The sequence below is a fragment of the Cajanus cajan genome, chromosome 6 (assembly GCF_000230855.2).
Source record: "Cajanus cajan strain Asha chromosome 6, NIPB_CcT2T_4, whole genome shotgun sequence".
Lineage (NCBI taxonomy): Eukaryota > Viridiplantae > Streptophyta > Magnoliopsida > Fabales > Fabaceae > Cajanus > Cajanus cajan.
In genome coordinates this window covers 51,969,506-51,996,078 of record NC_138522.1, presented here as the reverse complement: position 1 = coordinate 51,996,078, position 26,573 = coordinate 51,969,506, and the positions used below count along the sequence as shown (strand labels likewise).

General features: G+C 34.5%; 3 protein-coding genes across 4 annotated transcripts; all 3 read left to right on the top strand.

Moving 5' to 3' along the window:
* Nucleotides 1–9,060: 9,060 nt before the first annotated feature.
* LOC109808854 (glucan endo-1,3-beta-glucosidase 5) lies at nucleotides 9,061–13,365 on the top strand. Its single transcript, XM_020372014.3, has 3 exons — nucleotides 9,061–9,232; nucleotides 9,321–9,707; nucleotides 12,141–13,365. The coding sequence occupies exons 2-3, from the start codon at nucleotides 9,370–9,372 to the stop codon at nucleotides 13,252–13,254; spliced, it is 1,452 nt and encodes a 483-aa protein (XP_020227603.1). The 5' UTR covers nucleotides 9,061–9,232; nucleotides 9,321–9,369; the 3' UTR covers nucleotides 13,255–13,365.
* A 1,988-nt stretch (nucleotides 13,366–15,353) lies between these two features.
* On the top strand, nucleotides 15,354–24,380 carry DCAF1 (DDB1-CUL4 associated factor 1). Of its 2 annotated transcripts, none has more exons than XM_083077580.1 (14): nucleotides 15,354–15,736; nucleotides 16,038–16,119; nucleotides 16,235–16,351; nucleotides 16,437–16,615; nucleotides 16,800–17,658; nucleotides 17,796–17,893; nucleotides 18,011–18,434; nucleotides 18,586–19,260; nucleotides 19,331–19,513; nucleotides 19,660–20,226; nucleotides 20,456–20,566; nucleotides 21,218–21,336; nucleotides 21,455–23,033; nucleotides 23,389–24,380. In XM_083077580.1, the coding sequence occupies exons 1-14, from the start codon at nucleotides 15,555–15,557 to the stop codon at nucleotides 24,091–24,093; spliced, it is 5,880 nt and encodes a 1,959-aa protein (XP_082933706.1). In that variant the 5' UTR covers nucleotides 15,354–15,554; the 3' UTR covers nucleotides 24,094–24,380. The 2 variants fall into 2 exon arrangements, with proteins under 2 accessions (XP_082933706.1, XP_020227634.1); XM_020372045.2 differs by having other exon boundaries at nucleotides 15,355–15,736; nucleotides 18,586–19,188.
* Nucleotides 24,381–25,192: 812 nt separating this feature from the next.
* NAGK (N-acetyl-l-glutamate kinase) lies at nucleotides 25,193–26,573 on the top strand. Its single transcript, XM_020372048.3, has one exon. It carries the CDS (start codon nucleotides 25,344–25,346, stop codon nucleotides 26,379–26,381), a length of 1,038 nt encoding a protein of 345 aa, XP_020227637.1. The 5' UTR covers nucleotides 25,193–25,343; the 3' UTR covers nucleotides 26,382–26,573.

Here is a 26,573-nt window from a genome sequence, read left to right as displayed (position 1 = left end):
CAACTAGTCCCAGCAAAATAGAATTTAAATGCTCTTAGTCATGAAAACAATAAGTAATTACAAAGAAAATTAAGAAAAGTAGTAGAAAACTCAAACAAAGCTCTCTCGCAATATCATAATTCGAGTGTGGTTCCCCATAAGACTTCTAACACTTCCAATAACTACCTTAAACTTATAAAAATGTAATTGTGACAATATATGTAACTAACAGTGAAGGTTTTGGTATGGTTTTTCTTATAAAATATATAAATTTGTGTCATACCAAGTATTCGGGTTAATTCTGGATAAGTTTTTGTCAAACTATTGTGACTAATTATGGATCATCGCTTTGTGACAAAAGTACTAAAAAAAATTTCTATTCTCCCTACCCTTAGTCCTATCTGTTAAAGCTTAATTATCTTGTTGATTGGGTTATTAAAAACTTGCAGGCTTCCAAGTCCTTCGCATAGTCACATTTTATGCTACGCAGCTTCTTGGTCCAAACTATCATTGTCGGGAGGTATACTTATTTGAGAATTGAGAGTGTGCTTGTTAAACAAAATTTGTCACTTTTAGTTTTTCTTATTTCCTTTTTGTGAGTGGTAATATTTGTTTATTTATTTTATAATTTCATTTATTAAGCAGGGATCAAAACTTGCTAGACTGCCTTGACCAGATAGCGTCCTTGAAGTCCTCTTGATTAATTGTTAGTATATTATTACCATTGTACAATAGTTATTAAGCTTTGATGTCATTTTGGTTGTTTTGGAAACATAATAAAATGTAAATATTTTCATTTCATAACATAGCCTCGTTATTTACTATATCTCTCTTAATCCACTACGGTCGACGTGGTGTGATCAGATTATTTCATAACATAATTAGGTACTTTATTTAATCATTTGTATTGAGTGAACCTTAGTTTCCCATTTGAGATTCAATACTGATGATTAACTTTATTTAATCATTTGTATTGAATCTTGAATTGTTTCAAAAAAGTTATCCTGTATTTTGTATGTATTGCGGACCATTGAAAATATATCAACTGCCTGGTATTAATTTGTAGGTTTTGTTCAGGAACCTTCTCAAAACAAGCTAAACATTTTAAAAAAATTCAAAACTTTTAAGATCGGCTATTACAATGACTGATCTTAAAAGTTGGACTTTTAAGATCAGCTATTACAATGACTGATCTTAAAAGTTGGACTTTTAAGATCGGCTATTATCATGACCGATCTTAAAAGTCTAGCTTTTAAGATCGGCTATTACCATAACCGATCTTAAAAGTCTAGCTTTTAAGATCGGCTATTGGCATGACCGATCTTAAAAGCTAGACTTTTAAGATCGGCTGACCAGCTTTTAAGATCGGTTATTACTATGACCGATCTTAAAAGTTCAGCTTTTAAGATCAGCTATTGGCATGACCGATCTTAAAAGCTGGACTTTTAAGATCGGCTGACGACCGATCTTAAAAGTTCCACTTTTAAGATCATCTCTTTTAAGATCGGTCAAAGAACCGATCTTAAAACTTAAAAATGACCGATCTTAAAAGTATTTTTTCCACTAGTGTTTTAAAAGATAATTTAGAAACTTTTAATAATTATGAATATTTTAAATAATAATAAATATTTGCAAAAAATTTTGTATAATATTTATTAGAAAAATGTGTATTTTTATGATATTTATTTATAATAAGTATTTAGGAAAAAAAATATTTTTATTATAATTTTTATTATTTATATATTTTATTTTAATTATGATTGTATTGACAAAAATATATATTTTTTATATATACATATATTTATTTTATATATTATAATTATTAATTATTGTATTTTGTTATAATTATTTGGATTAGTTTTAATACTTGTTTTAATTATTTTATGTGTATATAGATACATTATAAGATTTTGTAATTAAATAATTATTTATTTTATTAAGTAAGGTAAGAGTTTGTAATTAGGGTCTTAACTATTGGGTTAATGTGGAGTTAAGTTTTCAAAAGAGTTGTTACATCAATTTTTTTATTTCACGCTTCTCTTTTTACTCTTGTGCATACGCTCTGAAGAATAAGAAGGAGAATAAGAGTTTATGAAATGTCACCTTGAAGATTCATGTCCTTCATCAAGCATTCATCGAGGTAAGAGAGAGCGAGTAATCTCATCCTAGGACGTGGGATAATTGTTGGGTAGTGAGGTTAGCCTCCAATCTCTTGATTGTTGTATGCATTATATAAAGGAAGTGCACTAGGGATTTTGACTCTTCCTTTCTTCTTTTTAGGCTCCCCGAAGATGTAGGAGATCTCTGTTGATCCGTGGTGGGTGGTGATTCAAAGCTTCTTGCTGAGAATTAAGGTGCGTTCTATAGAGTTCTTGACGGAGCTACTCTTCTTTTTTTTCCCTTTCCTCTCTATTATTTGGACTTGAGGTAAAGGAAACTAGGAATAAATTATTGTTGATTTGTGGTGTTGTATCTGTAGTCTAATTGGTATTAAAATGTGTTTATGTTGATGGATTTTTGGATGGTATGATGAAAATGTTAAATTTAGGTAGTTAGGTTCATGAATGTGAAATTTGATGAATTACTTGAGTTGTGGTTGCATGTGGTTATTTTTGTGTGAAATGGGTTGTAAATTATGTATATGAGTGGTTTATAGCATTGCATGTTTGGGATTTTCCATTTTTCAGGTACTTTGGGGCAAATTCGTGATGTGCACAAGTGTAAAACTCACGTTGCATCAACTGCACCTTCATGGTGTTAAACGTGATTCAATTAGGGACACTTTGTCTAGTTCATGTCAGGTGTAGGATCGATGATGTTAGGCATAAGGAGAAAGGATTGTCTCGAATTGAACTAGCATCAAGCATGGTTTGAATGACGTCAGATATAGGGTGAAAGAATTATCTCAAGTTGGACTGGCGTTGGGTGCCAAAGGAGTATCGTCGAACGTGAAGAGAGAGAATCATCTCGGGTTGGTGTGAAGCTAGGCGTGGGATTTCGCCACACTAGGTTTGAGCTCCCCAGGAGTTCCCTTCCTCAACCACACTGGGTGGGGGTTGAGTAGCGCCGAAGTCCTTGCCTCAATGGCTTCGGATGCAAGGTATGTTACATCAAGCGTGGGTTGCTTTGTATGTTATTATTGTTTGGTGAATATGATGGTGAACACGAATATAATTGTTTAACCTATTGCATGTTGTGTGTTGAATAATGATGATAATTATGTGTATATTGCTTTAAGATAATTTATGTAGATATTTGAATGGTTGAATTGTTGATGAGTATTGGTATGCTATACTTGAATGAGTTGTTAAACATTGGTATGTTATGCATGATTGATGCGATTTGATCTTTGTATTCATTAATATGAGGTAATTATATAGATGACATGTGTTGAGGTGTTAATGCTAAAAATGTTATAAGCATTAAAGCATGTTGATTGACTTAAGATTAAATAAGAGGATGTCGATATGAAAGTTGGATATCCCATGTAGGGAATATTGTTGCGGCACTCTGATAGATCAGTTGTTGAATACCCTCATTAAGTAGGTGTGAAACTCTTGAAATGGATTTGTTGAGTCTCTTCTAGGTCTTTAGTCAATGTTAGAGTAAGGTACGAAACCAAAGGCTATAACTCTTAACTGATTACTGGAAAGATTTGTGTGGTTCTTCAAGGATAATTAGTGGGTTAATTCCACAAGTGACTTGATAATGAATATCAAGGTCATGGTACACCTATACACAATTATATTAGTTTTGACGGTAAAATTGGACTTTCTTAATTTAAATGGCACCACCCAAGAAGTTAGAGGATATGGATTAGTATCCCAACTTAGCTGTCAATCTAGTGAGGCGCATGAGGTGTGAACATGATTGGGTTGATTTAGTAGGGTCAAATCACTTAAATTGCTTAAGTGTTTTAGGAGATCTCCCAAGATGAATGTGTGACAATAAATTATTTGTGATGTGTGCATGATATGGTGTAAATTGATGATGTTCATATGCATTAGGTGAATATCTTATTGTATAATATGGTTGTGGTATAAGTTTGAATTACTTAGTTGTTGAGCTTTCAAACATATGGATGATGTGTTGATTGGTGTATGGTTTGAGCCAAGAGGGATTGCTTGGTTTTCATTTGGTTGATTAGTATAAATATTTTATTCTTATACTTGCTTTGACTTGTACTCTTTTTGAACTTTAGTTTATTATTGTTTATTTTAACATGATTGGATTGTAATAATTATACCTAGTATGAGAGTAGAGGTATTGTGGAAGTCATCTGACGAATGATGACATTGATTATTTTTTATACTATTTTTGTGTAATTATTGTATAGAGGATGAATGATTGACCTAGAATTTATACTTTTGCTTTGAACAGATTATTGTACATATACTTTTTTTTTTTTGTGTGTAATGTTTTTACTTTAATAAAATATAAAATTCATAAAATAAATTAAGAACTAAAATTAAGTTCAGAGACCCATAAAAGTTAGATAAAGATGTCAAAATGTGTTTTCTTAACGGGAGTGTTCTTTTCTTAGCTAGCTAATAGATTTTTCGGGGTTTAGCCCCTTGTTTGTAGAGAGAAAATTCAGCTTTTTAATAATTTGTGACAGTTTCCTGACCACTGATATTTGTTAAAAAATGAGTATGGGACTTCTAAACCGCTAAAAATATTTTAAAAAATAAAAATACAATTCGTGGGTTTTAAAATCGTCAAGAAAGAGAAAACTGTAACATTGTATGCACTTTTCCTGTTTATTTCTGCACAGTTTACTTTATGGTAAAAATAAAAGGTAGTGGGTTATACCTTTATATTTCTCACCCCTAATTTATCAAACAATCAAATTTATTTTCATTTTCTCATTTTTACTTTTCTCACTCATTTTGTCTCTATTTCTAAGGTACCAAATAAAGGGTAAATGAAGTCTACGAGCTATTTGGATTTCTTGATTACTCGTTTGGGTTATGGTAATAGGTACATTTCTAGTTTCATTGTCCATTGAGCTGTATCATAGGTCTTGTCCAGTGGGCTTCTAGCAGAGAAAACTGGTTGAATTAGTACCGTTTAAAAAATATTTATCCAGTCGCTAAAGTTTGATCATTTATAATATTTTAAAATTTTAATTTAATCTTACTTTAATTTTTAAGTTCAATTTAGTTTTATTTGTCAAAAATATCAATAATAGTTGTCTTCCGTCTAAATTTCTCAAATGTCATTCAAGAACTATGAGAATCACGCCCATAATTCCCACCATGTGAATTATATAAAAAAATTTGCTAAGTAAGAACCGTGAAAATTATGCCCGTGATTTTCAATCACGCTCGTAATTTTTAATTACGCCCGTAATTGTCAATCACATGGATACTCCTAAACGACACGACGTTTGAGAAATTGAGACGGAAGGCAAAACATTGCTAACATTTTTAATAGGTGTGACTAAATTGAACCCAAAAATTAAAGTGAGACTAAATTGAAACTTTAAAACATTATAAAAGACTAAATTAGAGTTTTAGCTTTATTAATAATCTTCTAATAAAAATATAATTTAATTATTTATATTAATTTATAATTTTTATACATTGATTTCTTATAATTTTATATTATATCAGTTTGTCAGTTTTTCTATTATAAGTGTAAACTTATTATTTTCGATCAACATTGTTGTATTTTTATTAAAATTTAAATTTAATTATAATAAACAGGGCAAATTTGTTGGTTAGTCCAGAAGTGTAGTGCTTTAGGACTCATGGTTGAGAAGAGTCAAAAATTTAAAAATATTATATAATTGTATGATATTTTTTTATATTATTTTAAAAATAAATTAAAATTACTATCTCATATTTTTTTAATTAGCTAAATAAAAAATGATTTGCTTAAAAGGTCTTATTATCCTATTGTTAGTTATTTTTATGTATTATATTTGTAAAATAAATATAAAAAAATTTGACCTCTCTTAACCATAAGACTTAAAATAATGAACTTTTGTATTAACCAACAAGTCTTCATATGTTATTATACTGATATATCATTATACTTTAATTTAAATTTTAAATAGTTATTATATTTATTGTTTAGGTGAATGCATAAAAAAAGGAAATTATATAATTTTTTCATAAATAACTTTTAAAAATAATAATAATTATTTATAATTAGGATTAAAAAAATCAATTTGTTGTTTATAAATAATATTATTTAATATTTGTTTCGATTGTATGTTCGTTTTCATTTTTAGGAAGAAATCACTATAATTGAGATATTATATTTATTGATACTAATTGAATTGTGATAATTTTATCCTTTAAAAGTCTTTATAAATATGTTAAGAAGGAGAATACTTAAACAATATTTAAATAGTTAATTTTTTATTTTAAATTACATTAAGCAAATAATTAATAAAGTAAAAGTTCTTCTCGTCTTTTAAACACCTTTATTTGAATTTTAAAATATGCTATCATTTATATTTTTGTTATTTTCTTAAGAATATTCGCAAAATATAAATTCATTCATAAGAATTAAAATAGTACTTAGAGTGAAATCATTTTGGCACTAGAGAAATATAACCAAGGAGGAGGAGTCAACTCTTATTACTGCTAATGTTTTTAGGTTATGTGTTGTCCAAGAGAAACATATTCTTTTTATGATCTGTTTATTAAGGGATTGATCATACATCGAGTCATTGATATTGGAATAGGGATATCGAACCATGACTATATGCTTAAGCGGTTAAGCCTTAAACATTATTATAAATACCTTTCGAATATCATCTAGCTTCTACCTTCATGATTCTTCTCTCTTTCTCAGTTATTCTATACTCTATGCTTCAAAGTTCAATCTAATTACTTAAATTGCAAAAGCACGTTGTTCATAAATAAATATAGTATAATTTAAGAGGGAAAAAAAAAAAGTTCGAAGCAGAAACTTGAGACTTGAGAGTTAGTACTTGGAGGGGGTTGGGGCAAATGTTATCTGGATTCTGGCATAAGGCATCACAAGACTCCGGAATGAAGGAAGGTACACGTCTCAGACACGACAACGAGTATTGATTAAGCACTTTCTGGAATATAATGTGAACTTTGTTTCGCGACAATAAAAAATCATTCCATGAGCCCATGTAATTATATGCTTTAAAGAAAAAATATCAAATACTTATTTAAGATTATAAGTTAAAATGTTTTAATTAAATTTTTGGAATTAATTTGAGTTATTGATATTAAAAATAAAAAGAAACTACACAGGTTCATGTTTTTAACAATTAAATACGTGCTAAAAATATAAAAGAAAAATAGCACAAGGATCAAAATTATTCATGTTTGTAATCTTAAAAGATTATTTAATATTTTTTAAGGGTTAAATTAAGTCATATAATGTTTCCAACAACCAATATATTGCAAATGCTAATTAGTATATTAAAATATTAGTTAAAAAGTATTATTTATTAAAAAATTATTTTTTTATCAGTTTATTATTGCAAATGCTAGTTATTGTTTTTATAATTTTTTTTTATTAAAAACGTTATTAATACACTTCACCATAATTTTTTTAATAATATTTATTGCAAATGTTTTTTTTTTAATATTTTTAATTAAAAACGTTATTATTGTAAATGTTAATTGTTTTTTCTATAATATTTTTTTATTAATAAGTTAAGTAATAATATCAAGTGATATTCACATCTGTATGTAATACTTTTAGTATGTTACACTTTTACAAATTATATAAATTTTTAAAATAAATATTATTTATATATCTTAAAATAATATTTAGGGACAAAAATTAATACCTTTAAATTTTATATGAACAAAAATCATACAAAAATATTCTAAAGAGATCAAAATATTTTTTTTCTCATTTTACATAAATTGAAAACAATGTTTACAAAATTTGAAAAAATGAAAAAAAAAATTGAATGAGAGATCAAAATATAAAATTATTTATTTTATATGGACTAAAAATATATATAAGTCTAAATATTTTATATTTCAAAAAAGTAAATACATTACTTTTATTTAAATATTTATAAAATAAAAATATGATCAGTAAGAATTACTCGACTAATCTACGGTACGTAATAATATTATCTTTCATCTTAATTATAAGTAATAAATAAAAAAATAATTTTAATTATAAATAATAATCATTAATTTTTATAGTTACTTAAGATTAATTTTTTTATATTTATCATTTATTATTAACTTTATTTTTTTATTGATTCATTTATTACTAACATTAAATATTACAATTACTTAAAATAAAAGACATATATTAGATTAAGACTTGAATTTATGATAAAATTAATTAAAAATAATTATATTAATATTTTTTTTATATATAATTTATATTATATTACTTATAATTAGAATAAATAGTATATCAATATTCATTGGTCCAATTGATGTTGAAATTGATCTTTAAGTTTTAAGTATCAAAAAAGACTATTTTTTTTTAAAAAGTTAGTAGATATTTTTGTTAACACCATGGTAAAAAAGGATTTAAATATATTTTCAATCATAAATTTATTTTTAATTCTTTAAATTTAAAATTAATTTTTTTTAATCTTATAATTTTAAAAAATTTACTTTAATTTTTAAATTTTATCAAAAAATCTATCAAATGTTATCGTATAAAATTTATTTATTGATATCTTACTATTTTTATTAGTGAAAATATTATATTAAATTTAGGTATAAGTATGATGTATAATTATTTTAATTTATTATTTTTAAATATGTTAGTAACTTAAAAGATTAAATCAAAATTTTTAAAAATTATAGAGACTAAAAATAATAATTTTAAATTTAAAAAATAAAAAAAATTTACTCTTATTTTAATGACTAAAAACATTTTAAAAAATAGTATCTTTTTTTATCTTTCCAATTTTATTTAAAAATAGTACGAGAACTTCAAAATATCCGTCGAAACATTTTCCCCATAAAATGCAACTCAGGCATGTGATTTTCGAGATGTTTTGAAAAAAGTCTGACACGGACAGCACCCTATAACGTTGCTTTTTTTTTTTTTTTTTGTTACACTGTTGACTGTTCCTTTGCCTGCTTATATCAGCTGAAAAAAAAAAAAAAAAAAAAAAAAGAAAAAGATTCTCCACCACATAACTTGTGTCTCGGTCACTCCTCATTCCTCCGGTTCTCTGTACTTAACGCAACATATCCTTAGGATCCACTTTGCACTTACTGTAGCTCAAAACCTTGTTAATTTGTTATACTTCCCAACACAAGAGCTCGTTCAATTGGTATAGCTGTCCCAATGTTTATTTTATTATTATATTACATTATATAACTCTTCACCCTGACTTATTATTTTTCACTGTGCTTTTTTAGATCAACAAACTCTGAGCTTTAGATTTGGCTTACACTGACGAACCAGCTTATGGAGTTGGGTAGGTGTGGTGGTGTTGTTGTTGTGTTGTTTGGGTTGGTGTTGGTGGGGTCAGTGAGTGGGATTGGTGTGAATTGGGGGACACAGTGCACACACCCTTTGTCACCGTCTAAGGTGGTGAAAATGCTGAAGGACAATGGCATTCAGAAGGTTAAGCTTTTTGATGCTGATGCCGGTATCTTGGATGCTCTCAAGAAGTCTGGGATACAGGTCATGGTGGGGATTCCGAATGACATGCTTTATTCGCTGGCTAACAGTGTGGAAGCAGCTGAAAAATGGGTTTCCAAGAATGTTTCCAAACATGTCTCTTCTGGTGGAGTGGATATCAGGTACACACACACATGACACACCCCTTAGATTTTAGTATTCTACTTGGCTTTTGCAGGCACATAGCTTTGAGTTGAAGCTATGCTTTTAATTGCCACTGCTTTTGGTGCTTGGCTTAGTTTTTCATTGATGAAATGGGTGTTCATAAACCAAACGAGTTTCTTTAGAAATGTGAATGGAAAACAATATTGTTATGTGACAACTTGGAATTGTGGTGCGGTTGAGAATGCATGTTAGATTGGGACCGAGAATTTCTTGAGAATCCAAATTTCTAAGTTACTGTTAAGTTTGCATATTATGCCTAATCTTAAGAGATGCAAAGTAGGAAATTCTAAACAGCTTTTGTTGTTGAATTCTGAAAAAATACGCTGGCTAAGAATTTGTTACTTCCACACAATATTCTATAAGGACAATCCCTGTGGCTTTTAACTCAGCTTGCATTCTGTTGGCACTTCTGCTTGATGTTCTGGTTCTTCTGCTATTGCATGACTAAATGCTGTGAATATTTGTTCTTTTTCTTCTTTGCTGTGTTCTTCGTACCCTAGGTTTTTTCACCCTTAAAAATGCAATGTCATCCTATCATCATGGAAGATATACATGTCTACTTGTTATACAAGTTCACAACTTCACATATGATCCTCTACTTCAAATTAGCCTAATATTAGCAATAGAAAAGAACAAATATAGAGAATTAGATATATAAGATGTGAAGTTGAATATACTGCATGCTCTACATCTTATTATATTTAGCACTGACATTTTTTGATGCTGTGAAAATACATGGTTTCTCTATGCTAGGCGTTTGGTGGAAGATTATAAAAAAATAAATTTCGTGTAATTCTTTTGCTTTGGATATTTCTTCTGAACATTAAAGGACTGTGCTCTCTGATGCAAAGAGTTTGAGGAGTAGTGGTAGTGTAAATGTTTGAAGAAAGCATTGCAGCCGGAGCAGAAGAGACTTATAGTGAATGGAAAATAAGTGTCTTTCCCATATTAATTCATAGTGGAATATGCAATGAAATGCATTTGTTTAAGGGGTTCAGCTTCTGCTTTATCATGGTCCATCTAACCTGTCTTCCTTTTACATTTACTTATTCTGTTTGATAAAAAAAAAAATTACTTATTATGTTTGGGAAATTGTTCAATGTCTAATCTTCCAACTTTTCTACTGTTTAACAAATTCCCCGTAGTTCTCATATATGCTGATCTAAGAGAACTCCATTTATTGATAACGTACTTGGAGTGAAATTGTGCCCCTTGTGAGGTTTTTTAAATTCCCAATCTCTTATATCAGAAAATAATGTCACCCTTAGCTGACTAATTGGTCCGACTATATTCCTGCCGAAAGTTGAAATGCCATTCATATATTGTTCTTGTATGCAATTAAGGTTTCCCCAACATCGAAAGTTATGCTCCTCTTCTTTCACCGAATGCTTTGGATTTGGAAGGTTATGCTTAGGTGCATCTATCAAGAATCAAGATTATAAGTGGAACAATTCATATTTTATCTGAATGCTTTTCCTTGTATGTTCTCAATGCCAGAAGCCCATTCGTGATTATTTTTCTTAAAAGAGATTATTATTCCACTGTTAATGGAAGGAAAAATTGTTTCTATCGACTTATAATTACCGTCCTTGTTTTTTGTTCTCTGCATTGCTGAATAGCATTCTATTGATAATATCTGCAAAAATATGTAGCTTACACTTGTTCCTTCACAAATTTCCAAACAATGTTTGTATGAATAGATTGTGCAATTATAGTTTGTGTTCAACTACTCATTTGGTAACATGTGATCTCTGCATCTGCTGCAGTATGATTCCTACGTATTATAATTTGAGTCCACATATGATATCGATTTCTATTCATTCCTGACTCTGTCAATTGGGAAAAAACTAGATTTTCCTTCTCTGCTAAACAACCCTATCATTGTAAGCATTAGTTGTTTCCCTTATGTGTGATTCAAATTTATGATCAATTTAGTAATTAGTAGAGCTCAATGGTGATTAAATATTGATCATTCTAGATCCACATTTGATTGTTATTGTTGATAATAATTTCAATCACTTGCAATGAATCGATTTTAGCCACGTGAGGGTGTGATTCAAATATGATGCAACATTCTTGTTGGTTTGTAACTTTGTGTTATAGCTGTTCCCAGCATTTGTTGAAATGAGGACTTAAAAGTAAACATGGTTAAAATTTAAAAACTCATCAGTGAGGCTCAAAGTGCATGTGGTTAAAACTCAGGGTGATTTATTGGAATTGAAGGAAACAGAATAGCAACTTTCTGTTAATTGATCTAACTAATGCATTGTAGATCTAATCCACGTGTTCTCACGTTCACTGCTTATAAACTCAACGAGCGTATGCTGCAAATGCCTACACTTGTTTTTTTCTTACACATTGTTTCTTCATTTTCTTGTGGTTTTTGCAAGGTACGTTGCAGTGGGGAATGAACCATTCTTGTCAACATACAACGGCACCTACGAAACCACAACTCTTCCAGCTCTCCAAAACATCCAGGCAGCTCTCACAAAATCCGGTTTAAGCAACCGTGTTAAAGTAACCGTTCCCTTAAACGCCGACGTCTATCAAAGCTCCTCAGAAAATCCATCCGACGGTGGTTTCAGACCTGACATCAACAATGTCATGCTGCAGATTGTCAAGTTCTTGAACGACAATGGAGCTCCCTTCACAGTGAACATTTACCCTTTCATCAGCCTCTACTCAGACCCCAATTTCCCTGTTGACTACGCCTTTTTTAATGGCTACCAGCCCGCCATAAATGACAACGGAAGGACCTATGACAACGTGTTTGATGCCAACCACGACACTCTAGTGTGGGCCCTGCAGAAGAATGGGTTTGGAAACTTGCCCATAATTGTGGGGGAAATTGGTTGGCCAACAGATGGGGACCGAAATGCAAACCTTCAATATGCACAACGTTTTAATCAAGGTTTCATGTCACGTTATATGTCTGGAAAAGGGACCCCAATGAGGCCTGGTCCTATAGATGCTTATTTGTTTAGTTTCATAGATGAAGATAGCAAAAGCATTCAGCCAGGGAACTTTGAGCGTCATTGGGGGTTGTTTTACTTTGATGGCCAACCCAAGTACCAACTTAATCTTGGGTCAGCACGTGGTAATGGGTTAGTAGGGGCTAGTGGTGTTGATCATTTGGCTAAAAAATGGTGCGTTTTGAAACCCTCTGCAAACCTTAACGATGACCAAGTCGCACCTAGTGTGGCATATGCATGTCAAAATGCTGATTGCACTAGTCTTGGCTATGGAACTTCGTGTGCCAATTTGGATGTTCATGGTAACATTTCTTATGCGTTTAATAGCTACTACCAGATTAATGACCAGATGGATAGTGCATGCAAATTCCCGGGGCTTTCTATGGTCACTGACAAGGATCCTTCCGTTGGAGATTGCAAATTCAGAATCATGATCGAGACAGATTCTGCGGAGTTACATGCAAGAGTTGGATCTCTAACAACAGTGCTATGTTTTTTAGTACTTTTGCTATTTTGTAATCTTTGGTTTTGATTTGCTTGCTTTTTGACTGGTATTTCGATCTTCATTGCCAACATTAATTAAAATCTTGATGGAAAAAAATATTCTCGTCTAATCATAGATTAGTAAGATTATTGACGTTTATCAACATGATGTATAGCTCTAGGTTGGGGGATAACTTGGGTAACCAAAAAAAGATTATTGGCTTTTCAAATAATTTAAAAGTCATATCTGAATTAATTTGCTGACATTGTGAATTTTTTTTTATAATGATAATACATGAAAAATATTTTTTATTTATATATTTGTTTATTTCTCTTTCTATAGGAATTTAATTTTGATACATGTAATTGTTCTTCACAAAATGATGTTGCAAAAATGGTGTGAAATACTAAGTTTTATGGCTCGGGTTTGGAAACAAATGTACGGTGGGGGCACTTGGGTTTCTATCGGGAGATTTATAATGAGGTGACAATGAATCATAGGTTGGGGGATTTGTTGAGAGTGACTATGTGACAGAATGGAAATGAAGAGAAGACGATTTCAATGTAGTTTTTTGGATCTTCATTGGTTGCGGGTTTTCATTGTCTTGGGGCTTGTGACTGTCTTTCTCACGAGCAACCATCTACAATATCGTATGAATTTTCCTTTTTCTCTCATCGCTTGCCGATATGTATTTTATTGAAGCCTATTTTTTTTTTTTTTTTTAAGATTGAAAAGATTATAAAAATGATCGAGAATTGAACATAAGTTCTCATGTTTCTAACTACCCTAACTCTTCCTCACCCAACCATTAAATTAAGGATAGTGATTATTTTATTGAAGCCTATAACTCTATAGGGTCCAGACTTTTCATCTCATTTCAACTCATTAAAATTTGTTTTCTTAATTTTTTCAACATAGTTAGTTGGTCAGGTTCGATTATGGACAACATTGATGATGAGAAACATAAATATCAGTTAGATTTTCTAAAAAAATTATGGTGTTAAATATGATAAATATAATTATTTCATTTTTATTTACAAAAGTCATAAAATAAAATAATAAATATAAAAAATTATCATCACTACTTATTATTATTATTATTATTATTATTATTATTATCTTTTATCACTATATTACTATTGATTATTATTGTTATTGGTTATTATCATTATTTTTATCATTATCATGATTTTATTATTGTGATTATTATTATTACAATTATTATTATTATTATCATTAATGTTATTATCATTTCAATTAAGATGATAATAATATATTATGATAATCAATATAAAAGATAATATTATAATAAATTTGATATTATTTTATTTATGTTGTTTGTTATTTTAAAAAATATATATACAAAACAAAAAGTTCGAACAATTTCTCCATAATTTATCCTATATTATTTTTATTGTCTTATCCTTGAAGTGCATGAAATGCACCGTAAAACTTAAAAGTGAACTTCTTAATAGTATATGTTTTTACCTTTTTTTTAACCCGTGCAAAATCTTTGAATATGGATCGGGTGTTGGGTTTGCCCACTTTTATTGTGGCTAAGTGTTCGTGAGTGTTGGACCAATTCAACAAAAAAAAGAATAGTCGACTTTAGAAATGGGAGATGAAAAGTAGGACGGAACAAATTCGATAATAACATGACACGTGTTTTAATAATAAATGGCAGTGTTCCAGCAGAAACTTTATTCTATTAATAGTAACATATCAGTTTGTTTAGAATTTAAAAAATATTATCAAAAATTTGATTTTTGAAAAAATGATTTTTTACAAAATAAATAAGAATTGCTTCTTAAAAAAAAAACTACTTTTTGTTAAAAAAATCTAGACAAACGCATAAAAAATAGAAAACTGTTTCTTTTATTAAAAAATTATTATATTTTTTAAACATGTAGATTCTATTAAATAATAGTAATTGATGCCTGATACTGATGCTTATGAATTTAAATTGGAAAAACATACCTGTTGGGTCGTAAAAATATAATATTTGGGCCATTTCTGTTGTTGGGTCTACTACATTGGGCCTTAAAAGAAATGGGCACAAGTAGGGTTATGCTACTGGGTCGGATATCTCCCGAAGCTTCCGATCCATCATCGCGTTGGTGTTGGTGTTTGTTTGTGCGGTGCCCTTTCTCACTGTCTTTCTTTCTCTTTTTCTTCATTTATGCCTCTCTTTCGCTCTCACCTGTGCAACTCAAAACTGCTCACGCTCATATCCCTAGTCCGTAATATAGATACATATTCATATTAAAAACACACACACAGAAAAAGAAAATAACCTAATCAAATCACACCATCTATTATCATACGATTATCTCGTCTCAGTGTCGCTGATGGAGGATCAGGCGAATCACGCTACACCGCCGCGGGATGAAGAGGAGGATTCTAAGAAGGAAGAAGAGGAATTGATTGCAAAGGTTAACAAACTCATGGATAAGATCACTTCCGCACCTGATAACCCTAAAGCCACCGTTCTCCACGCCCTTGCTTCCATTCTCGAAACGCAAGAGTCACGGTATATTTGTTGTCTTCGTTTGTTTTTTTTTTAACGGTTTATTTTACGCATGGATTCGCGGGCACGCACGCTCGTTTTTTATTTGATTTCTTTTGGAATAATTTCTCAGGTGTTAATATATGTACGTATACGTAAACTCGGTTGTTTAGATGAATGTCGATTTTATGTCATCTACGTGCGTGGTTTTAGATTTGATTCTGAATACTGTGCCCTATCACTTGTTGGAATAATTTCTTAGTTATTGATTTCTCTTGGAATTATTCCTTCCGGTTTTTATGGATAATTTGTTTTTGCAATGTAGATACATGGACGAGAATGGTCATTCTTCTTCGAGCAATGCTCGTGCTGCGCATATCATTGGCCGCCTTGGCGGCTTAATCCGGGTATTTTCTTGTCCCCACGTGATCCTTGTTGTTTGTTTGGATGTAGAGTTTCTTCTTAAGGCGATTTTTCATGTTAAATTATTGAGATAGTACTTTCGCTCTTTTGTTTTTGCAGGAAAATGATGAGTTCTTTGAGTTGATATCGTCGAAGTTTCTTTTAGAAACAAGATACTCGACTTCCATTCAAGCTGCTGCTTGTAGGCTTCTCCTATGCTGTTCACTAACTTGGATTGTGAGATTTCCTTTCCACTTTTTTTTTTTTTTTTTAACGACGTCCTTGTGTTGTTCAATTGATCTGATGAAGTGTAAATGGACAGTATCCTCATGTTTTTGAAGAATCCGTCATGGAAAACATAAAAAATTGGGCGATGGATGATAACCCTAGGGTGTCTGCTGAAGAGCAGAATCTGAAGCATAATCCTGACAGGAGGGAGGCATCAGATTCTGAAATGTTGAAAACTTATTCTACTGGACTCCTTGCTGTGTGTTTGGTCGGGTATGCTATGCTGCTCAATCTGTAGACTATTTTTAGATTTTTCCCTCTAATGTTGGCTTAATGCTGGGCTTTAAATTTTAATCATTTGCTTCTATTGATCTTGGGGGGTTATCTTGCTTATTCCTATTTTTTATAGTTCTCATTTATTTATTTTATTTTCTTATCAATGTTGGAATGATTGCAGTGGAGGTCAAATAGTGGAAGATGTATTGACATCTGGCTTGTCTGCTAAGCTTATGCGTTATCTTCGTTTACGAGTGCTGGGAGAGACCAGTAGCAGCCAGAAAGATGTTACTCATATAACAGAGAGTAGGCATGCATCTGCAAATACTTCAGGAAGAGGTAGAGATGATGGTCGCGGAAGATTTCGCCAGCTCCTGGAATCTAATCATTTGGATGATACTAGGAAGATTGACGAGAGATCTTTAGATGATGTAACTCTTGAAAGGGGTCCGGATAGAAGCATTAGTGGACAAACTTGCCCAGATGGATCTTGGATAGATGGTGAACCACCCGATGAGTTTGGTGAAGGTGCTGATGTCCGCGAGGTAGATTCTGATGGAGAGGATAGATGGCGTTGTAGAGATATACGTGATGGAAGGATAAAATATGGTGAGCATGACGACAATGTTAGGGATGACTCTTCGAGGCGGCGTGCAAACCGTGGATGGGGGAGATCTAGAGGGAAAGGAAGGATCAATGAAGGGACTGTAGAAAGTGATCCCATTTTGTCATCTCCTGGTTCTGGTAGTCGATTAGGACTGGGACGGAGTGTTAGAGATAGAAGCATATTGAGGAATGCTGACATTAGGAGGGTGGCTGATTCTAAGAAGACCCTTGGTAGGTCCCCTTCTTCTTTTGAAAGAGAGGATAATGATGATTGTTTCCAAGAGTGCCGAATTGGAAGTAAAGACATAACCGATCTTGTCCGAAAAGCAGTTCAAGCTGCTGAAGCTGAAGCTAGATCAGCCAATGCACCTGAAGAAGCTGTGCAAGCAGCTGGGGATGCTGCTGCTGATCTTGTAAAAACTGCAGCTTCAGAGGTATGCTTGGGTTCATTTATTTTTTTTCTCCCAGAGCCAAAAGTGTACTTAGTGCTTATATGTATGTCTGTGTGATTGGGTTGTCTTTATAGTTTAAACTTGATGCTAAGATAGTTCACTTTTGCATTTATTTTCAGGAATATAAATCCTCTAATGATGAAGAAGCTGCTTTTTTGGCTGCTTCAAGAGCTGCATCAACTGTTATCGAGGCTGCATCTGCAGTTGAAGTTTCAAGGTATGTCAGAATATAATTTACAAGTATGGTACATTGGTAACTTTTAAGATCTGATTACATTCATGAACAAATGTCAACATTAATTTTTATATAATGTTTTTCTTTTGTTGGTGGTAGGATTTCTATATGCGACAATACTATAACAGAGAATATGAGTGGCAAAGAATCCGAAACTAATGAGGATGTTGAAGAGTACTTCATCCCAGATACTCAATCACTTGCACAGTTGAGAGAAAAATATTGCATTCAGTGTCTCGAGTTACTAGGAGAATATGTAGAAGTTCTTGGCCCTGTGTTGCATGAGAAGGGAGTTGATGTGTGTCTTGCACTTCTACAGCAGAATTCTAAACATCGGGAGGCATCCAAAGTTGCTTTGCTGTTGCCTGATGTCATGAAGCTAATATGTGCTTTAGCTGCACATAGGAAATTTGCTGCACTATTTGTGGACCGTGGGGGAATGCAAAAGCTGCTTGCTGTCCCTAGAATGGCTCAAACCTTCTTTGGCCTTTCTTCTTGTCTATTTACTATTGGTTCTCTTCAGGTATTCATGTTGTTTATAGTTATAATTGTGAATTGAAATGCCTGCCTACTTATGTTTTTAAGTTCTCCCTCACTCCGTGTCTGACAGTGTTGGGCATGCATGCTCAAATATAACACTGCTACATTTTACTGACCCTAAATGATTATTTCAGGGGATAATGGAACGGGTTTGTGCTCTTCCATCAGAAGTTGTTTATCATGTTGTTGAGTTAGCTCTCCATCTCCTTGACTGCAATCAAGACCAAGCCCGGAAGAATGCAGCATTGTTTTTTGCTGCTGCATTTGTCTTCAGAGCAGTTCTTGATGCCTTTGATTCCCTGGATGGATTACACAAATTACTGGGGCTTCTAAATGATGCTGCTTCAGTAAGATCAGGAGTAAATTCTGGAGCCTTGAGTTTATCTAACTCAGGATCGCTTCGAAATGATCGATCATCTGCGGAAGTGCTGACATCATCTGAGAAGCAGATTGCTTATCACACTTGTGTTGCTTTGCGGCAATATTTCAGGGCTCATCTCCTTGTATTAGTGGATTCTATTCGTCCAAACAAAAGCAATCGTAGTGCTGCTAGAAATATTCCAAGTGTAAGGGCTGTGTACAAGCCACTTGATATTAGTAATGAGGCAATGGATGCAGTATTCCTGCAATTACAAAAAGATCGGAAGCTAGGTCCTGCATTTGTGAGAACACGTTGGCTAGCAGTTGAGAAGTTCTTGGCATCTAATGGACATGTTACTATGTTGGAATTGTGTCAGGTTTGCATATTTATTTTATGCATTCCCTGTTCTAGCAAATTATTTATTTATTGTATGTTGGAATTGTGTCAGGTATGACAGTTATTTTATGCATTCCCTATCTTGCAAATTATTTATTTATTGTTCTCCTGGTTGTTTGTAGGCCCCACCTGTGGAGCGATATCTTCATGATTTGCTTCAGTATGCGTTGGGTGTTCTTCACATTGTTACATTGGTACCTAGCAGTCGTAAGATGATTGTAAATGTAACATTAAGCAATAATCGTGTCGGTATTGCAGTAATTTTGGATGCTGCAAATATAGTTAGTAATCACGTGGACCCTGAGGTGAGTGTCTTCTGGTAGCAATTCTAGTGTTCACTGCTCTAATTTCTGCAGGTGGTAAAAGGAAATTTTTAGGATTTTGACTGACATACCGAGTATCCCAACATATGGTATCTAAAATTTAGTTAACAAATACTTCTACATTTCAGATAATTCAACCAGCATTAAATGTCTTGGTCAATCTTGTTTGCCCTCCTCCTTCAATCAGCAATAAGCCAGCTATGGTTGGACAAGGTCAGCAGTTGGCGCCTTCACAAACATCTAATGGTCCTCCCTCCGAGGCTAGAGATAGAAATGCTGAACGTAATGTCTCAGATCGAGCTGTTCACTTTACTAGCCAGACTGATCCTAGGGAGAGGAATGGGGAGTCCAATGCTGTAGATCGAGGCAGTGCTGCAGGATCCAGTACACTGCCTGTTAATAGTACTCCACAAACTCCTGTTGCTTCAGCAACCTCAGGATTGGTTGGCGACCGAAGAATATCATTGGGTGCTGGAGCTGGTTGTGCTGGTCTTGCTGCTCAATTGGAACAAGGATATCGTCAGGCAAGAGAGGCTGTACGCTCTAATAATGGTATCAAGGTTCTTCTGCATCTTCTCCAACCGCGCATATATTCTCCTCCTGCTGCTCTAGATTGTCTTCGTGCTCTATCATGTCGAGTCTTGCTTGGATTAGCCAGAGATGATACTATTGCACACATATTGACCAAGCTTCAGGTGAACAACCATAACTGATTTTCATTGAGCACAGTCATACTCTGACTGGACTGTATCCATTGTATCCTGGTTTGATGGGTTTGGAATATAGTCAGTATCAAATGTGGAAATTGAGATAACTTGGCTTCAACATTTTTCTTTATCTGTTTAAATTCTGTTCTGATGAGACTTCATAAAACATAAATATTGTCAAATGCTGGAATGTAATATCTTGATTTTTTTGTTCTAGGTTGGGAAAAAGCTGTCAGAACTGATTCGGGATTCAGGCAGCCAAACACCTGGAACAGAGCAGGGTAGATGGCAAACTGAACTTTCCCAGGCTGCGATTGAGCTTATTGGGGTGAGCATATCCACTCTTTGGTGAAGCTGAAGTTTGTGTTTAAGGGTATCATGTATTGTGTATTTCACTGGTTTTCATGTCCATCTATTTAATTGACTTGTTTTATTATTTATGTAAATAAGTAATAAAGAATATATACTAAGCAAGTGTATCAGGGAAATGAGAGCATGACAGGAGAAATTTTCATTTTTCAACCATATAATTAAAATGAATGGTTAAGATATGAATTAATTCCATCAATAATGACTGTCAATTTATTGTTGTATGACAAAAATTGTATATTATTATTAATTCAAACAATCTTGACATTCTAGATTTGGTTGTATGGCCAAATTTGTGTGTGTGCCTGCATGTGGCCAAAAGACTTTGCACACCTGAGTGAATGCATGATTGAGCAAATGTGCAAGTTTAGGTGTGTTATTAATTGGATTTTTACTTTTCACCAGGAAATTGTAAGGCAGTGAATGCCAGTTTCTTTGTAATGGACCTTAAATAAATATTTGAATCCTGTTACCAAATAGAATCCCAGTTTTGAGAATTATGTTGTTCAATATGCAGTGATCTATCTTTCACCAAGAATAAGATAAACAAGTATAATATGTGCTTTATGAAGGCTGCTGCTGATAATTTTTGTTTAAATTGTATTTGTAGATTGTGACTAATTCAGGACGTGCCAGTACATTAGCTGCTACTGATGCAGCTACTCCTACTTTAAGGCGTATAGAAAGAGCTGCTATAGCTGCTGCCACTCCTATTACTTACCATTCAAGGTTTCTTTTTCTCTATTTTACCATTCAGATTTTTCCTATAGATGTGCTCTCCCCCTATCTCTGGGGGCACCCTTCTGATGACTCATAGTTCTTTTGTGTTATGTTTTTTCTTATTCAGGGAACTCTTGCTCCTAATTCATGAACACCTGCAAGCATCTGGAATGACACAAACTGCTTCTTTGTTGCTCAAAGAGGCTCAGTTGACTCCTTTGCCATCATTGGTTGCTCCATCTTTTCTTGCACAACAGCCCACCTCACAGGAAGTTTCTTCAACACAAATTCAGTGGCCCTCTGGTCGTACTCCTTCTGGATTTCTCTCTAACAAATTAAAAGTTAATGCGAAGGATGAGGATGCTAGCTTGAAAAGTGATTCTATTTCTGCAAAGAAAAAATCACTGACTTTCTCATCATCTTTTCATTCAAGACTGCAACTTTACTCTCAGCAATTATCAGTCAGTAAATGGTCAAGTACTGGTAAAGAGTCTTCAGAAACTAGTGCAGTAGATACTACATCTGAATCTTTGGTGAAAAATAATATTGATACTGGATCTCTGTTTAAGACTCCTATTTCCTTGCCAGCAAAACGTAAGTTATCTGATATAAAGGATATAGCAATGTTTTCAGCTTCTGGAAAACGACTAAATATTGGGGATCAAGGACTTCGCTCTCCTATATGTTCAAGTGCAATTCGTAAAAGCAGCCTGCAGACTGATGCTGTTGGGCTTGTCACACCAATTTGTAACTTGAGAAATCAACAGAGCCGTTGTATGGGTGATTTTGTGGATGAGAATCAGTACAATACTCCAAATACAGGTCAGATGACACCATCCTCCCAAGTATTGAATGATCTTCAGCCCAACAACCCTGAGCGTGTAACACTGGATTCGCTAGTGGTTCAGTATCTGAAGCATCAGCATCGCCAATGTCCAGCTCCTATTACCACTCTTCCTCCACTGTCTCTGCTGCATCCACATGTCTGCCCTGAACCAAAGCGAAGCCTTGATGCTCCTTCTAATGTGACTGCTCGACTTGGTACACGGGAATTTAAATACATGTATGGTGGAGTGCATGGGAATCGTAGGGATCGGCAATTTATTTACAGTCGGTTTAGGCCGGGGCGTCCTTGTCGGGATGATGCCGGTGCCTTGTTAACATGCATTACATTTGTTGGGGACTCTTCTCACATTGCTGTTGGTAGCCATAATGGAGAGCTCAAATTTTTTGACTCCAACAACAGCAATGTTGTCGAGAGCTACACTGGTCATCAGTCTCCTTTGACTCTTGTTCAGTCTTTCGTTTCTGGTGAGACCCAACTATTGCTTTCTTCAAGCTCCCAAGATGTTAGGTTGTGGGATGCATCATCAATTTTAGGAGGTCCTAGCCATTCATTTGAAGGATGCAAGGCTGCCAGGTTCAGCAATTCTGGGAGTGTTTTTGCAGCCTTGTCATCAGAATCTGCACGACGGGAAATCCTCTTGTATGATATCCAATCTTGTCATTTAGAATCAAAGTTGTCAGATACATATGCAACTTCTACAGGGCGGGGTCATGTTTATTCTTTAATCCATTTTAACCCTTCTGACTCAATGTTGCTTTGGAATGGTGTTTTATGGGACCGGAGGGTTTCTAGGCCTGTTCATCGCTTTGATCAGTTTACAGACTATGGTGGTGGAGGCTTTCATCCTGCTGGCAACGAGGTATGCATATTCTTGCATCTGTCTAAATAGAATTTTGAATTAACCACAACCAAGCCTTTTCCCGGTAGATGGGTCAGAACCATAGATCATACAAAACCATAATCTTCTATTATAGACCATGTAGTGAGAAAATAGTCATATAGGTATACTTTGATTATCAACCTCATTGTGTAAAAAGGTTTTTGTGATTTATGTCTAACATTCTAGGGTTATAGAATTTGAACCAGGACAGTGTTCTAGTGAACATATAGTATTATTTTTTAATTATTTGATTTAATTATACTTTCCGTCTGCAAGGTGGTTTTCTGACCTTCATCATTTTTTTTGTTTGTAAAATATAATTGTTTTTAACCAGGTTATTATTAACTCTGAAGTCTGGGATTTGCGCAAGTTCAGATTGCTTCGCAGTGTACCTTCATTAGATCAAACATCAATAACATTCAATGCACGAGGTGATGTAATGTATGCAATCTTGAGGAGAAATCTTGAGGATGTAATGTCAGCAGTCCACACTCGTCGTGTCAAACATCCTCTGTTTGCGGCTTTCCGCACAGTGGATGCAATCAATTATTCAGACATTGCTACTATCCCTGTGGACCGATGTGTTCTTGATTTTGCAGCCGAGCCAACAGATTCATTTGTTGGTCTGGTTACTATGGATGATCAGGATGAGATGTATGCTTCAGCCAGAATCTATGAAATTGGTCGTCGGAGGCCAACTGATGATGATTCTGATCCTGATGATGCTGAAAGTGAGGAGGAAGATGAGGATGATGACGATGATGATGTTGATGTAGATCCCCTTTTAGGCCCTGGTCTTGGTGGTGATAGTGCGAGTGATGCTGATGACTTGAGCAATGATGACGATGATGATGACAGCGCGAGCGATCTCGATGAAGATGAAGATGGAGATTTCATTTTGGATGATGTAGACTTCGATGAAGGACCTGGCATATTGGAGATTGTGACAGAAGGTGACGAGGATGATGATGATAGTCAGATACTTGAGTCCTTAAGTAGTGACGATGAGGATTTTGTTGGTAATGGCTTTGGGTATTAATTTTTAATCGAGGAGAAGCTGTAATTATTTCTTTCTTCATTATATTCATTTTTGGGCGGAATGTCAATTAATTTTGCTCAATTTTGCTGTTATATTTCACCCCTATGTCCTCTGCGAATTTATTATGATGGAAGGTCTAGAAGCGCAGTTGTATATAATTTGACAATACCGCATTTTTACCGAGAGCCACGATGTGGCCTATGATCTTTATACCTCGGGATGTTTGGTGCAGAGATGTCCATGTTCCGTAGTAATAAGGTAATAGAGGAAGAAAGTATATTTCTTAACTGGTATTATGCAGCATCTCAGTATTTTTTTTGTTTTAACTTTTATTGTACTATCCGGGTCACGGAATATTATTTAGACCGCGGAAATGCATTACTGCACGCATGCGAGTGTGCATTACAAAAGCTTGGACTGTGTAACTTCTGAGAATACATTACAAAGGTGTCGTGCCACCAACTATTTTTTCTTCTGTTTCACATATGCTGCCGTGCTTCTGTTTATCATCTTTGAGAAAAGGATGATGTTCCACAGACAGATTCATGATGAAGTCACCTCACATGACCAGGACTATCGTGACCATGTAATGCACGGTGACACAGCTAGTTAATAGCTTTAAAAGATCAAATGGATACTGATTAGTTAATTAATAGATTTACAATTTCAAATGGGTACCACTGATTCACGGCTTCCGCATCCTGCTCACAATTTTGGTTCAAACTGTCCATTTCAGCAAATGCTCTTTTTATCAACTGTATCAACAATGTCGTTACATTCTAAATTAAGTGGTCCCGAAGATTATTTCTCCTAATTTAAGGGGTCCTAGAGGTGCTGTTGCACGTTATAGCTTGGTTTTTGTGTTGTCATGAATGGAAAAACTGTTCACCAACAACTAAATCGTCTTAATCCTAAAGTATAAATAACAATCGATGAGACTTGAAATGGATATAAATTAAAAATTTCTACTTAAATTTTATACAAACGTATTTAGCACAATTATTAGTGAGAATATTTAACGTTAAAAATATGGTTCCCTATCGCCCTCGCACATCTCAAAATAAGAATATAAATATAATTAGCTAGTTTTATAAACAAGTATGCATAGCACGTGGGGAAAATTACCTTACATAGACAGTTGTCTTGTATTATAATGTATGAGATGAGAAAGAGCAATAGCCGTGGAAGTCCGAAACCCTTCTTCAGTCTGCAACTTTTCACTTCACACTTGAAACTGAGCTTGTGACACAATGATGGGAGGAGCAGCAGCCAAAACCCTAACAAATCTTTGCCCCTCTTTCCCATTCACAACCAAAACCCAAAACCCACTCACCCACCCCTCTCTCTCATTCCCTTCCACTCGTCTTCGCCACCGCCCCATTTCAGCCGTCGCCAACCCGGTCCAACCTCCGCCCACCACCGCCGAGTCAGCCACTCCGGGCCAGTACCGAGTCGACGTCCTCTCAGAATCGCTCCCCTTCATCCAGAAATTCCGCGGCAAGACCATCGTCGTCAAGTACGGCGGTGCCGCCATGAAGTCCCCGGAGCTGCAGGCCTCCGTGATCAACGACCTCGTCCTCCTCGCCTGCGTCGGCCTCCGCCCCGTCATGGTCCACGGCGGTGGCCCCGAGATCAACTCCTGGCTCGGCCGCCTCAACATCCCCGCCGTCTTCCGCGACGGCCTCCGCGTCACCGACGCCGACACAATGGAGATCGTCTCCATGGTCCTCGTCGGAAAAGTCAACAAAACCCTAGTCTCCCTCATTAACAAGGCCGGCGCCACCGCCGTCGGCCTCTCCGGCATGGATGGCCGCCTCCTCACCGCGCGCCCCAGCCCCAAGGCCGCCGACCTAGGGTTCGTCGGCGAGGTGGCCAGGGTGGACCCCGCCGTCCTCCGCTCCCTCATCGAGAGCAGCCACATTCCCGTGGTGACCTCCGTGGCGGCGGACGAGTTCGGACAGCCGTACAACATCAACGCCGACACCGTGGCCGGAGAATTGGCGGCGGCGCTGGGCGCGGAGAAGCTGATTCTGCTGACCGATGTTGCGGGGATTTTGGAAGATCGGAACGACCCTAACAGCTTGGTGAAAAAGATTGACATAAAAGGGGTGAAAAAAATGATGGAAGATGGCAAGGTCGGTGGTGGAATGATTCCGAAGGTTAATTGTTGCGTGCGATCGCTGGCGCAAGGGGTTACCACTGCGAGTATTATTGATGGTAGGGTTCCTCACTCTTTGTTACTCGAGATTTTGACTGATGAAGGTGCTGGAACTATGATCACTGGCTAAATTTATTTCTTTTGGTTGCTCATGGTCTTTGTCTTTGTGTTGCGATTCTTTCTTTTCAATCCTTGAGGTTGCATTGCAGCACTTGTTTTGTTAGATTCCTCATTGTTTAAGTGCTTGTCATGTAATGTAAGACATGGTTGAATTGAAGGCAAATGCATCAAACTAGTACCATACAGCAAAGAAATTTTTTTA